The 12,734-nt window shown below is 40.3% G+C and overlaps 1 protein-coding gene and 1 non-coding gene across 5 annotated transcripts in view; both read right to left on the minus strand.

Annotated features, from left to right (window-relative positions):
• LRP2BP (LRP2 binding protein) overlaps window positions 1-12,734 on the minus strand; it is a 40,903-nt gene that overhangs the window by 16,169 nt on the left and 12,000 nt on the right. For all 4 annotated transcript variants that reach the window (XM_086703246.1, XM_086703247.1, XM_025933121.2 and 1 more), the window contains 2 exons: window positions 12,092-12,204; window positions 10,297-10,410 (listed from right to left, as the gene is read on the minus strand). In XM_086703246.1, coding sequence (XP_086559372.1) covers window positions 10,297-10,410; window positions 12,092-12,204 — 227 coding nt within the window. The remainder of the gene's footprint in view (window positions 1-10,296; window positions 10,411-12,091; window positions 12,205-12,734) is intronic.
• On the minus strand, window positions 3,543-3,649 carry LOC112870078 (U6 spliceosomal RNA). The gene has a single exon (XR_003224469.1). It is a non-coding gene; the product is annotated as a U6 spliceosomal RNA (small nuclear RNA).

The following is a 12,734-nucleotide window of genomic DNA, read 5'->3' on the forward strand; positions in this document are numbered from 1 at the left end:
TGCAAAACAGTATAATTTCAAAAAATTAAAAATAGAAATACCATATGATCCATTAATTCAACTACTGGGAATTTACCCAAAGATAACAAAAACAGTAATTTGAAAGGATCTATCCACTTCTTTGTTTATTGCAGAATCATTTACAATAACCAAGATATGGAAGAGTCCACTGATTGATGAATGGGTAAGAAAGATGTGGTACATATATATATGTATGTATGTACACACACACACACACACACACACAGGCATATCACTCAGCCATAAAAAGAGGATGGGACTGTGTCATTTGTAACAATGTGGATGGACCTAGAGGGTATTATGCTAGCTAAGTGAAGTAAGTCAGACTGAGAAAGATAAATACCATATAATTTCATTCATATGTGGCATCTAAAAAAATGAATAAATAAGAGGCAGAATCAGACCTGTAAATACAGAGAACAAACATATGCTTTGTGGACGGGAGGGGGTGGGGGAATGGGCAAAATGGGTGAAGGGGAGTGGGAGATACAGACTTCTAGTTATGAAATGTCACAGGAATGAAAGGCATAAGGAATATAGTCACTGATATTGTAATGCCGCTGTGTGGTTACAGATGTAGCTACTTTTGTGATGAGCATAGCATAATTGGTAGTCTAATCACTGTGCTGTACACCTGAAACTAATGTAATATTGTCAACTATACTCAAAGGCACAGACTTCCAGTTACAAATAAGTTCTGGGAATGTAATATACAGCATGGAGCCTATAGTTGACAACACTGTGTTATATATTTGAAAGTTGCTATGAGAGTAGCTCTTAAAATTTCTAGTCATAAGAAAAGTTTGTAACTATGTGAGGTGACGGATGTCAACTAGCTTTATTGTGATAATCATTTTTCAATATATACTTATATCAAATTATGTCATACAACCTAATATGATATATGTCAATTACATCTCAAAAACACTGGTGGGGGGGGGGAGCAAGGCAATTAATGAAGGCCAGAAGATTTGACAGTGGCATTTTTTTAAGTTTATTCATTTTGAGAGGGAGCGAGTGGGGGAGGGGCAGAGAGAGAGGGAGAGAAGGAATCCCAAGTCTGACAGTGCAGATCCCAATGCAGGGTTCAGACTCACGAACTGTGAGATCATGACCTGAGCCGAAACCAAGAGTCAGTTGTTCAACCGACTGAGCCACCCAGGTGCCCCAAGAATAGCATTTTTAAAGTGTGGAAAAGAAAAACTCAACCAGCAAAAACAATTCATCAAAAGTGAGGGCAGATTAAAGACATTTTTAAGCATTAAAAAAATTTTTTTTTAATGCTTAGTTTTGAAAGAAAGAGCATGAGCAAGGGAGGGCAGAGAGAGAGGGAGTCACAGAATCCCAAGCAGGCTCCAGGCTCTGAGCTGTCAGCACAGAGCCCAAAGCAGGGCTCGAACCCACAAACCATGAGATCATGACCTGAGCCGAAGTCAGACGCTCAACCGGCTGAGCCACCCAGGCGCCCCTAAAGACATTTTTAGATGATCAAAATCAGAGATAAATCATTATCTGCAAACTGTACTATAAGAAATTCCCTTCAAAGGAAATTCTTCAGGTCAAAAGGAAAGGAATATGGTGACAAATGGCTACTCAGGTTGACAGGAAGGAATGAAGAGTTCTAGAAATGGTAAATATGTAATAAATATAAAAGGATACACGTATATATACATGTGCATATAATTTATTATCCTCTTAATTTCTTCAAAAGATATATGACTAAAGCAAAAATTATAACACTTTTATAGCGTGACAAAGATTGGGGGTGGGCGGGTCAATGAAAGCATACTTATTCAAGGTTCCTATATTTTACCTGAAGTAATTCCATATAAACTCCTTGTCTGTTGTGATAAATTAAAAGTGCATATTGTAATCTCTAGAGCAACTACTAAAAAGAGTATATATAACTAGAAAATAAGTAAATTAAAAATGTGACCAAACCGTTCCATCACCATTTCTCACACATGTGAAATTTTATGACATGGTAAATACCCATATATCGATGTACGTCTGTTTCTGGACTCTTTTGTTCTTTTGATCTTTGCCTATTCCTGAACAAAACCCACCTTGCTTTAAATACTACATATAAATATTTGGCTTTTTGTTCTTTCATATGAATTCTAGAATCAGCTTGCCACATGCCATAAAAAATCTTGTAGGAAATTTGATTCCGATTGCATTTAATATGTGAAGTTAAATCTGGGGAGTGGGTTAGAGGGGCTCCTGGGTGGCTCAGTCTGTTCTGCGTCTGACTCTAGTTTTTCGCTCAGGTCATGATCTCATAGTTTGTGAGTTTGAGCCCCACATTGGGCTCTGCTGACAGTGTAGAGCCTGCTTAGGATTCTCTCTGTCCTCTGCCTCTCCCCCGCTCACTCTCTGTCTCTCTCTCAAAAATAAATAAATAAAATTTAAAAATTATTTAAAAAATCTAGGGAGTGGATTAGAGGACAGACGTCGAAACGTATTGTGTCTAGAAAACAGAAGCACAGTTGCCTGATGAGTCCATAGACTGAATTTCCTAAGTCAAATTTCCTGCAATCTGGCACTAAATTACACTCAAATGTTTACTGCCTTATGCTAAAGAAAGGGTTTAAAAACCTTTTTAGAATTCTGTGAGATGGGGAAAGCAAAGCTAAAACAGGTGAACTTGTCCTCACTGCAATTTTATCTCAGCCAAAACTTTGTTGCTTTATTCATTCCCTGCCCCCTCCCCCCCAAAGCTATTTCCAGTTTCCATTTGTAGCTTCCCTAGGTGTTGGAGCCCACATGTGATTACCATTCTCTATGGGGTAATAACGACCTTTGAATGCTCCCTGAAGAAAACAGGTCAAGTCTACCACACAAAGCATATACGGTTGAACCAGAGTCTGGACCAAATTAGTATCAAGAACATTGGTACGTTAATAAAGTGATAATCATGAAAAGAGATATTTTCCCCTTTACTGTGAGTTAAAGGTATTATCAAGCCAGTGTAATTCTAGGTGAGAAGGGATCTACAGCGGCCATCTTCCTTTGCTCCGCTGGCCTCCATATGTAATCACATTCGAGCCATTGTCTTTGGGAGTTGCCATATGCCAGTGCATTGAACCTGCCAACTTCCCTGGTTCCTCTACTTCTTCATGTCCTTAATTCTCACCTTTTAGGCTTATTCTGCGTCTGTCACCATACTCGTCCCTTCATTCCTCTTTCCCTCCTTGACACTCACTTATCTGGCAGATAAACCATTTCTCTGCCTACTCAGATGCACTCAAGCAGCTGCACATGGCTGGGAAGAAACACAGCCATGGCGATAGGTCCTCCTGATCACAGGTTTCAGAGTGAGCTCTCAGCCCTGGCAAACAATACCATCAGTTTGCTGCCTCAGTGTTCTCTCCCACTTAACCTGGTAGGGAAGAGAACTATTTCAAACTTCATCCTGTCTCTTCACACTTCCGCTGCCCCTGCCCTTTCCCTCATTCTCAGCCCTTTCAGGTGAAAGGTGAAATGCTTCACCTTTCGAAAATTTTTATTTATATTTTTATAAAAACATGGGGTGATTCATGACTTTGTGAGTCATCCTCGCATGCAGGGACTATGCTAATTTTCTCTGTCCTTCCAGTTTTAGTGTACATACTGCTGAAGCGAGTACGTGGCTTTTCTTTTATGTCACTGAGAAAATAGAAAATCAAGAGAGACACTGAATCTGTGAATTTACCTAACTCATCCTTTTCACCTCTCTGCTAGATCTTGTGTATCAACTTACAAATACACTGTGGTATCTCTGGACCAGGGAGGACCCTCCCTCGAGTCCATGACCTCGTTAGTGCATATGCATTTGTTCTGCCATATGACAAAACTCAGTGCTTATGCCCAACTCCTCACCTTCATTCGTCTCCTCGGCCCACTCTGACTTTGGTCCCTTCTCCCTCCACTGAAAAGGCTTTAGTCAGGGTCTCCGAGGAGATTCGTCTTAATGTGCCTAACAGTAAGCGCTCAGTTTTCATTATACTCACCTCAACAGAATTTGAGACAGATGATTACTTCCTCCTTGAAACAGTTTCATCATCTGACTTCCAGATCACCACACACTCCTCAACTTCCTCTATTCTCCCTGCTCCTTCTCATTCTCTTTTGCTGGCTATTCTTTCCCCTCTGACCATTAAATATTGGAGGGCTCCCCATCTCTGTCCCTGGCCTTTTCCTCTTCTCTGCGTTCACTCATTCAGCAACTGCATCCAAATCTGGTGCCATAACTACCAATGGTCCACCGAGACCGCCCCCCCCCCCCCCGCCCCGCCCCGATTTCTCCAGTCCTGACTGCATCACTGAGCTCCAGACTCTCTACTTGACATCTCTGCACAGGTGACTTAACGCATACTTCAAAAGTTAGGTTTTCTTGTCACGTCCCAAACCTGCTCCTTCCTCAGTCGTCCCATTGTTGTTAAATGGCGATATCACCCTTGATCCCTCCCCTTATTTATTATTTATTACTCCTGGCCCTCTCCCAGTCCATTAGAAGGCCTGTATCCTCTTAAGAGTATATTCTAAATCTCTCCACTTCTCTGTATTTCCACGAATGGTACTTTAGTTAAAGTGGTTTTATCTGAACCCCAGTGGCTTCCCAATTGGCTTCCTGCTTCTACTCCTGCTTCCATTCAGTCCATTCCCCACACAATAGACAAAATGATTTCTTTTAATGGAAATCATATTGATTTCCCTCCCTTTCAGTGTTTTCACATTACATTGATGTGAAACTCTTGGCCCTCGTTTTCCAAGTCCCATGTGGTTTGGCCCCGTCTCACTGGTTTGACTACACTCCAGTTTTCCCTCCTTCCTCAGACCTTAACGCTAGCTATTTCCTGTACCTGAATGTGATTCCCCAGACCTACATACATGGTCTCTCCCTCTTGTTACTCAGTTCTTAATTCAAGTGTCAGACAAGATGATGGAACAACACAGGGAGGAAAACTATAATCCCAGAATGAAATGTTCGGGAATGACCAATGACTGGGAAGTTGATAGAAGTAGGAAAGTCAGTGGAGTGGAGGAGAGCTCATAGCTGGAAAATGAATTGGGGGGTGAAAATGATGCCAACTCCACCTTTGAGCACATTGGGATAGGGAAGGAGAGCCCTCGACCTACACAGAGGTGGTTATGGGAGAGCTAAGTTTCCAATGAGGCAAGGAAGGGAAAGAAATAGTCTGAGAAAAGCCTGAGGATTTGCCAGCTGGAAAGTTTAGGAGGGAGGGCAGCCGTAAGAACAGGAGAGGAAACAGAAAGCAATATGGAGTCGAGAATACGTGAGAAGACAAATGACCAGAGAGGCATACGTTGTGTGTAGTAGCCGGAGGTGATACAGCTGTGACGCTTGGTGGGACCGAGTGAAGTCAGGGTTCCAGATGGAATTCTGATGTCTAGTTCAGGTACAGTCACAGTGGGTTAGCCTCATGATGCCTGGTGAAGCACCCCATGTCGGCAGACACTGCAAACTTGGGACTTGAATGAGGGTTTGGAAGGGCAGTTATTGCTTTTGAAACTGAAAAATTTACCAAGTAAATGTTACTTTATATGGGCCTCTAGGTGTCCAACTAGCTGGCTGTCCATGGGAACACTCCAAATCGTGCCCTTCTTTGGACCTTCAACGTTGAAGTCTTTGGATGGACGGGACGTAATCAGATTTGTATTTTGGAAAGACAGCATTAGTGGCAGTTTGAGTAACTAGTCTGGGACCAGCACAGAAGCTGGGGATCTACTTCTGAAATAACCCAGGTAATGGGTCCTGTGAGCCTGAACTGGAAGAGAGGGAGTGGGAATAAAGGACTGGGGACAGATCTGAAAGATATTCAGGAGATAGTATGAGTAGGTCAGTATGACCCGTGAAAAAGATTTTATTTCTGCTTCGAAAAAGACAGTCTCTGGTTTGGGCTTTTAACTGTAAGTGGCTATTCCTAAGTTATAAGGAAACATAATTCCTAGTATTTTTTTTTTTTTTAAAGGTTTTCATTATGGGGGCGCCTGGGTGGCACAGTCGGTTAAAGCGTCCGACTTCAGCCAGGTCACGATCTCGCGGTCCGCGAGTTCGAGCCCCGTGTCAGGCTCTGGGCTGATGGCTTGGAGCCTGGAGCCTGTTTCCGATTCTGTGTCTCCCTCTCTCTCTGCCCCTCCCCCGTTCATGCTCTGTCTCTCTCTGTCCCAAAAATAAATAAAAAACATTGAAAAAAAAATGTTTAAAGGTTTTCATTATGAATAAGTCCTGGGTTTTATGAAATGCTTTTTCAATACATACTAAAACCATCATATGGTGTCTTACTCAGGCTACTAAAGTATTATATTCATAGAGTTCCTTAGGTTGAATTGTTAAATTTCTGGGCTAAGTTTTACTTGGTTATGATACTTCATTCTTCTAAGGAAGCATTGATTTTTCTTGTAACAAGGGCAAATATTTTATTATCTTAACAGCTGCTACCATACTTTTTCTTACATAGGATCTTACTCTAGAAAAGTCCTTTGAAAAAGCCTTTTGAGGTGACTCTGATAACAATGTGGTCAGCAAGGGGCCACAAGATCAGTCAATAAATATGATTGAGCATCTACTGTGGTTCTGGCCCTGTTCTAAGTCTCTAGGGGATTGAGTTGTGAGCAAGACAGATGAAACCCCCTGATTCTGTAGAGCTTACATTCCAATTAGAGATAAATTAAACAGGTAACAAATAACTAAGGTAATCATTAAAGTTTGTGAAGAAAGGAAAGGGTGTCGATTTTGATAATATGGCCACAGAAATCCTCTCCAGGGAAGTAACATGAGGGAAAGGCAAAAGAGGAGATGACTCAATTACTCTGTTTGAGACAATGGGATAAATCCATTTTTGGCATCAGAGAAAGAGAGGGTAGAGGGGAAAGACACAGGAGGGGGAAAGGATGGGGAGAAAATACTCAGCAAGTTCGTAAAGAATCACGTGAAGTAGTGCAGCCACAGAATTTCTTCCAATTTCCAGTTAATTTTGACAGCCAACTAAGTGTAATATCTCCTTGTAATGAATATAGATAAATGCCAAAGAAGAGAGTGACACAATGACAGAGTGAATCTGAGTCTTGAGACTTTTTTGGTAGTTTTTTTTAAAGAGCACCTTGGGTTTTTAATGACTTAAAATTGATATAAAAATAAGAGTCTCTTGAAAATCTAACAGAAAATCAATTGAATAAAATAATTATAATACTTTCAATCCTATCTGAATTTGCAGGCAAAACAATTATGGAGAATCTGAATCACTCGAGACCAATTTTTTTTTTCACCAGATATTTAAACGTTGGAGTGTATCATTGAAATAATAAGAATAGTAATCCTACTACTTAAATAGGCTTTATCTTACTATGATTAATCTTGTTTAAAATATTTTGTAGAACGAATTTTAATACTATTCCCCCAAAACTGCTTTATTAATTGAGGATGAGAAAAGATTCATAATATCAGTATGTCAATTTACATTTTTGATTTTATTTAGTACATATCATAGGATATGATGGTCACAGAGATTAGGTGGTAACTGCCTTGAAGAGTATGGTTAAATGGACTCATGATTGGTGTTAAGACTGCTGTTCTCTAGGTTTCTCTAGTTATGACTTAGAAGTGCCCGGCTGCCTCCATATACAGCACAGTTAATGGGTGGTCATGCCAAGCCTACATCAGTTAGTATGCTGAAATGTGCAAAGAGATGACTGAGGAAGCTGGATCCAGGGTACTGAAGGAGGTTTCATAACATTGCTCATGTCTCTCCCTCCCTCTGAATGCCATTCCTTCCTTACCTTATATGCTGTGCTTCTCTTCTAAGCGTCGGCGGAATCTCCCCTGACCCCACGTTTGTGCCTCGCACACGTATTGTCTCAATCCAGGACTCACAACTGCACTCATAGTTATTCTCAAACTATGCGTTCCTTTTCATACTTATCTTTGCTTCTCCAGCATCTCAGACTGTTCCTTCCTCATTAATGTTTGTGGAAGGAAAGAGTGAGTGAATAATGCAGTGAATCCAACTAAATAAACCAGGGTCGGATAAATTATAAGAGTAAGCACATACCTCGGGGATGGTAGAGTAGGTGCTCAGAGTGCAAAAAATAGGAAGGGATTTTTTAAGCTGCTTTCGTGTCCTTCAAGGCAGTTCCAAGGATGACGACCACCCCTCTGAATGGCACCAGTGCGCAAAGAAACTCCACTGTCTCAAATAGTAGGACTTGTGTGTATTTTAAGCAACAGGTTTGTAGGTGAACTAGATATGGACTCCAAGGGATCGAGAGACGACGATTAACATCTAGGAAGAGGGAGGAATTTGGCTGTATGGATCTCAGAATGAGGTTCTGGTGTGAAGACAATTTGGAAGTCTTTTAAAAGTCTAGGTGATGTCAGCCATGGACTGAATGAACTTAGTCAGGGAGAGAGAGCAGAAGAGGGCAGCAAGGGCCTAGGTTCTGACACACTTCAACATCTAGAAGAGAAGCCGCTAGCAAAGGTGACAGAGGATTGGCTACAAAGAGGCAAACAGGGAAAATTGTATTGCCAACACCTAGAGGATGGTGGAAAGAGGTATGTACAGTGTGAGTGAGAATCAGACAAAATAAAGATGTTTCAAAGAGGGTTCAGGTTGGATTGAGAACAATGTAGTCATGGATTCCACGTTACTACACTTTTTTAATTTTTATTTTTTTAAAGAGAGGGAGTATGCAAGCAGGGTAGAGGGGCAGGAGGAGAAAGAGAGAATCCTAAGCAGGTTCCACACTGAGCGTAGAGCCCAACGTGAGACTCAGTCCCACAACCCTGAGATCATGACCTGAACTGAAATCAAAGACTTGGACCCTCAACCAACTGAGCCACCCCATATTACTACACTTTTAACAGGTTAAACTGTAAACGGGTTAAAATAAAATATCTTGCATTTAATGCAAATATTTGTTTCATCATTCACTTATTTCATCATATGCTATGATTCTAAAAGAGTAAAAATTAAGTATTTCAGGAATTATAGTTCCCATCATTAATTTTATACAAGATAAAATCAGGAAAGAAAACACTCATCGAATGCTTACTACATGTGCCTTGTGTTATTTTACATGTTGTTCAATTTCATTAACAACTACGTGACTTAGGTTGATGGTTTTTATTTTGCATGTTGGCTCCAGTGGATTGAACTGGTAACGTAACCTTAAAGTTTTGTATTGATAAAAGTTCGGAAGCTACGTCTGGATTCAGCTAGAAGGGGGGCCATGATCAATTTTCAAGGTTGGCCATGGCCAAGGGAGGAGGAGGAAATGACATATGTATCTCTAACTTATGTTTATTTATTTTCATTTTACAAACGAAACTAAAGCCCAGAATCCCATAAGGAATAGAGAAAATTGTCATACTGATCTCCAAACCTCATAGCTTAGTTTATTCTTTCTTTTATCTGCAAACATTTACAAATAAATGAGGCCTACAAATATTATTGATATACATTAATTTCGCCATTATTAAAATGATAATGTAGATTATACTTATTGACAAAGACAAGGACATTCAAAATACATTGTTAGGTGAAAAAGGATATTAAAAACCATTATGTATAGTGTAGTCCTACATTGAAAAAGTGTGTGTGATGTGCCCACACATACAAACAAATATATGTATATATATATATAATTTTTTGCATGGGGCAATACATGGAAGAATATACTTTAAAATAATAACAGTGTTGGGGTGCCTGAGTGGCTCAGTCGGTTAAGTGTCCGACTTTGGCTCAGGTCACGATCTCACGGTTCATGAGTTCGAGCGAGTTCAAGCTCCACATTGGTCTCTGGGCTGACAGCTCAGAGCCTGGAGCCCGCTTCAGATTCTGTGTCTCCCTCTGTCTGTCCCTCTGCCGCTTGCACTCTGTCTCTTGCATTGTCTCAAAAATAAACATCAAACAAAATTTTTTAAAATAATAACTGTTCATATTTGATAGTAGAATTTGGTGATCCTATTTTTACTTATTTTTTAACTTTTCTCCATGTTCATGTAGTTTTGGAATAACTTTTAAACATAAAGGAAAACATTTTAAAACAAAAGCGTCATTGACAGTCAATGGTAGCAAGGAGGGGGCAAAAAGAAATACTGTCTTTCACATATATGTAAAAATGACTACTACTATCCTTTAAATGCTAAAAGGATAGATATTATTGAAATAAAAGTACAGAAATATAATATTAAAATATAAATAACCTGAATCACCTCAAAAACCCATTAACAATGAAATCTTAAACATTGTGAATGAAATAGTAACTTACAGCGTCTGTAGGTGTCCCCAGCCCATCGTAATACATTACTCCTAGCTGGTAAGTTGCTTGATGGTCTTTTTCCTTGATTTCTTCAAACTGTTCTAATGCTTCTTCATACCATCCCTACGAGCTCCGAGGAAATATTGAATTATTTTTATTATTACCTTAAAGTCATCACAAATATTTAATTCCCACCTAAATCTAGCTAGGAGCACCAAATATAGCAAAAGACAGCAACACACTTATGGAATTTGGAAGTAAGGCATCAACAGCAATCAGCACACTGTAAAACCAATTAAATAGGCCTAAATATGACAACAGAGGGAAGTGACTAGGAAAAATCTGGGTGAGACTCTCTTTTGTTTTTATTCTTACATTCGGATATTGCCAAACATCTCTCAAAATGATAGCCTAACCCTCTGCTCAATCCATGCTGCCATATGACCTGCCACTCCTAGTCTGAGACACTGCAGAGCTGGGGCCAGGGCATCTGAGAAGATGTGCACATCAGAATATCCACCATTATTAAATATCCACTAATATTATATCATGGCTGCCAATGTTGCAGTTCTCCAGCTAGGGAGAAGACATGGAAAAACAAATGTGATTCTCTAAAATTTTTTCTCCTATACTTCCTACAGAAACCTACATGTTGGGGCACCTGGGTGGCTCAGTGGATCAAGTGTCCTCTCTTGGTTTCGGCTCAGGTCATGATCTCACAGTTTCATGGGTATGAGCCCTGCATCGGGCTCTGTGCTGGCAACGTAGAGTCTCCTTGGGATTCTCTCTCTCTCCCCACCTCTCTCTCTCTGCCCCTCCCCCTGCTCATGCTGTCTCTGTCTCTCTCAAAAATAAATAAAAAAATAATAATAAAAGAATTCATGTTTCAAGGCTCCTCAGCAGTTACAATCTGATAACTATGCTAAGGTGTAAGGCACTAATATGGGGCTAATGTCTTAATCCATCAGGGAAAATGTCCTATACTAAAGAATGAATCATTTGTAATCGTGGAAAGAAAGTCTGCTACTGAACTGGAAAGTTATTACTCAGGAAGAGCAGACCAGAGAAAAACAACTTCTGGAAGACACAAAAACAACTGAATTCCTTTTTCTCATAAACTCGAATTAATCAACAATTTCATAAAATTAATAAAAACGTCACCAAAATACTAGCAAATACTAATTTTAAAGAACACATAATGAGTTAGAGACCTAGCTGTTAAGACTCATTGTCCCTTCTGGCTAATGTTTGGCCTAGATGTGAGAGAGCTGGAAAAGTCAGAATATTCTATATGAAGGAAGAGAAGGGAGGAAATAGAAGTTTATTTTGAGAGAGAGCTTGTGCACATTTATAAGTTTATTTTGAGAGGGAGCTTGTGAGCATGAGCACTCACAGGGGGAGGGGCAGAAAGAGAGAATCCCAATCAGGCTCCACTCTGTCAGCACAGAGCCCTATGCAGGGCTTGATCCCCATGAACCTTGAGATCATGACCTGAGCCAAAATCAAGAGTTGCTCACTTAACTGACTAAGCCATCCCAGGTGCCCCTAAAAATTATATTTTTAATTTATAGTGTGAGAATGGATTTCATATCAGAATGACTCCTACAAATGACTTTCATTAGAATGACTTTTGTGAAGGAAGGTCAGATGTCTCCTTAATATATTATACTTAAAGGCACAACCATAATCTAAGGAATTTAACAGAATTCCCTTCGTATAACAATGTAAGGAACTCTACAGGAAATTTTGCTCTGAGGATCCAACAACAGCATTATATGAAATGAAAACAAACAGGAAATGATACCTCTTCAAAATACAGTTGACCTCGTAGGAAATATGCCATAGCATCCCCCCGTCTTATTCTTTCCTTCAAGAGCTGCAATGCCTTGTCCACCAAATTAGCATGGCCGTAATGATCTGATTTTAAAAAGGTGAAGAATTCCATCTTTAGCCTTACGATATGAATTTTCTCTCGAACACATGAATTATAAAGAACTCATCTGGCACTTGTTTCTACTAGTTTCCTTCTTAGTTCTCATTTGTGAAACTGGCCTCCTTAGTTCAAGGAAGAAGCATGATCATGGTACCTTACACCGTGCCTTGTATAATCCTGAAATATTTATTGGTTGGTTTCCAAATTAACCCTGTTTACTACTAGGCAGGTGCTCTAGCAATGCAGTGTGCGTGCACAGTTCTTCAGGCAAAGCTACTCTGTGGATGAGTGAGATTCTTAATTTGAGCCTTCATTAGAACTACTCTAACCAGGGGTGCCTGGGTGGCGCAGTCGGTTGAGCGTCTGACTTCAGCCAGGTCACGATCTCGCGGTCCGTGAGTTCGAGCCCCGCGTCAGGCTCCGGGCTGATGGCTCGGAGCCTGGAGCCTGTTTCCGATTCTGTGTCTCCCTCTCTCTCTGCCCCTCCCCCGTTCATGCTCTGTCTCTCTCTGTC

The sequence above is a fragment of the Puma concolor genome, chromosome B1 (genome assembly GCF_028749965.1).
Source record: "Puma concolor isolate L17-30 chromosome B1, mPumCon1.1.hap2, whole genome shotgun sequence".
In the NCBI taxonomy this organism is placed as follows: domain Eukaryota; kingdom Metazoa; phylum Chordata; class Mammalia; order Carnivora; family Felidae; genus Puma; species Puma concolor.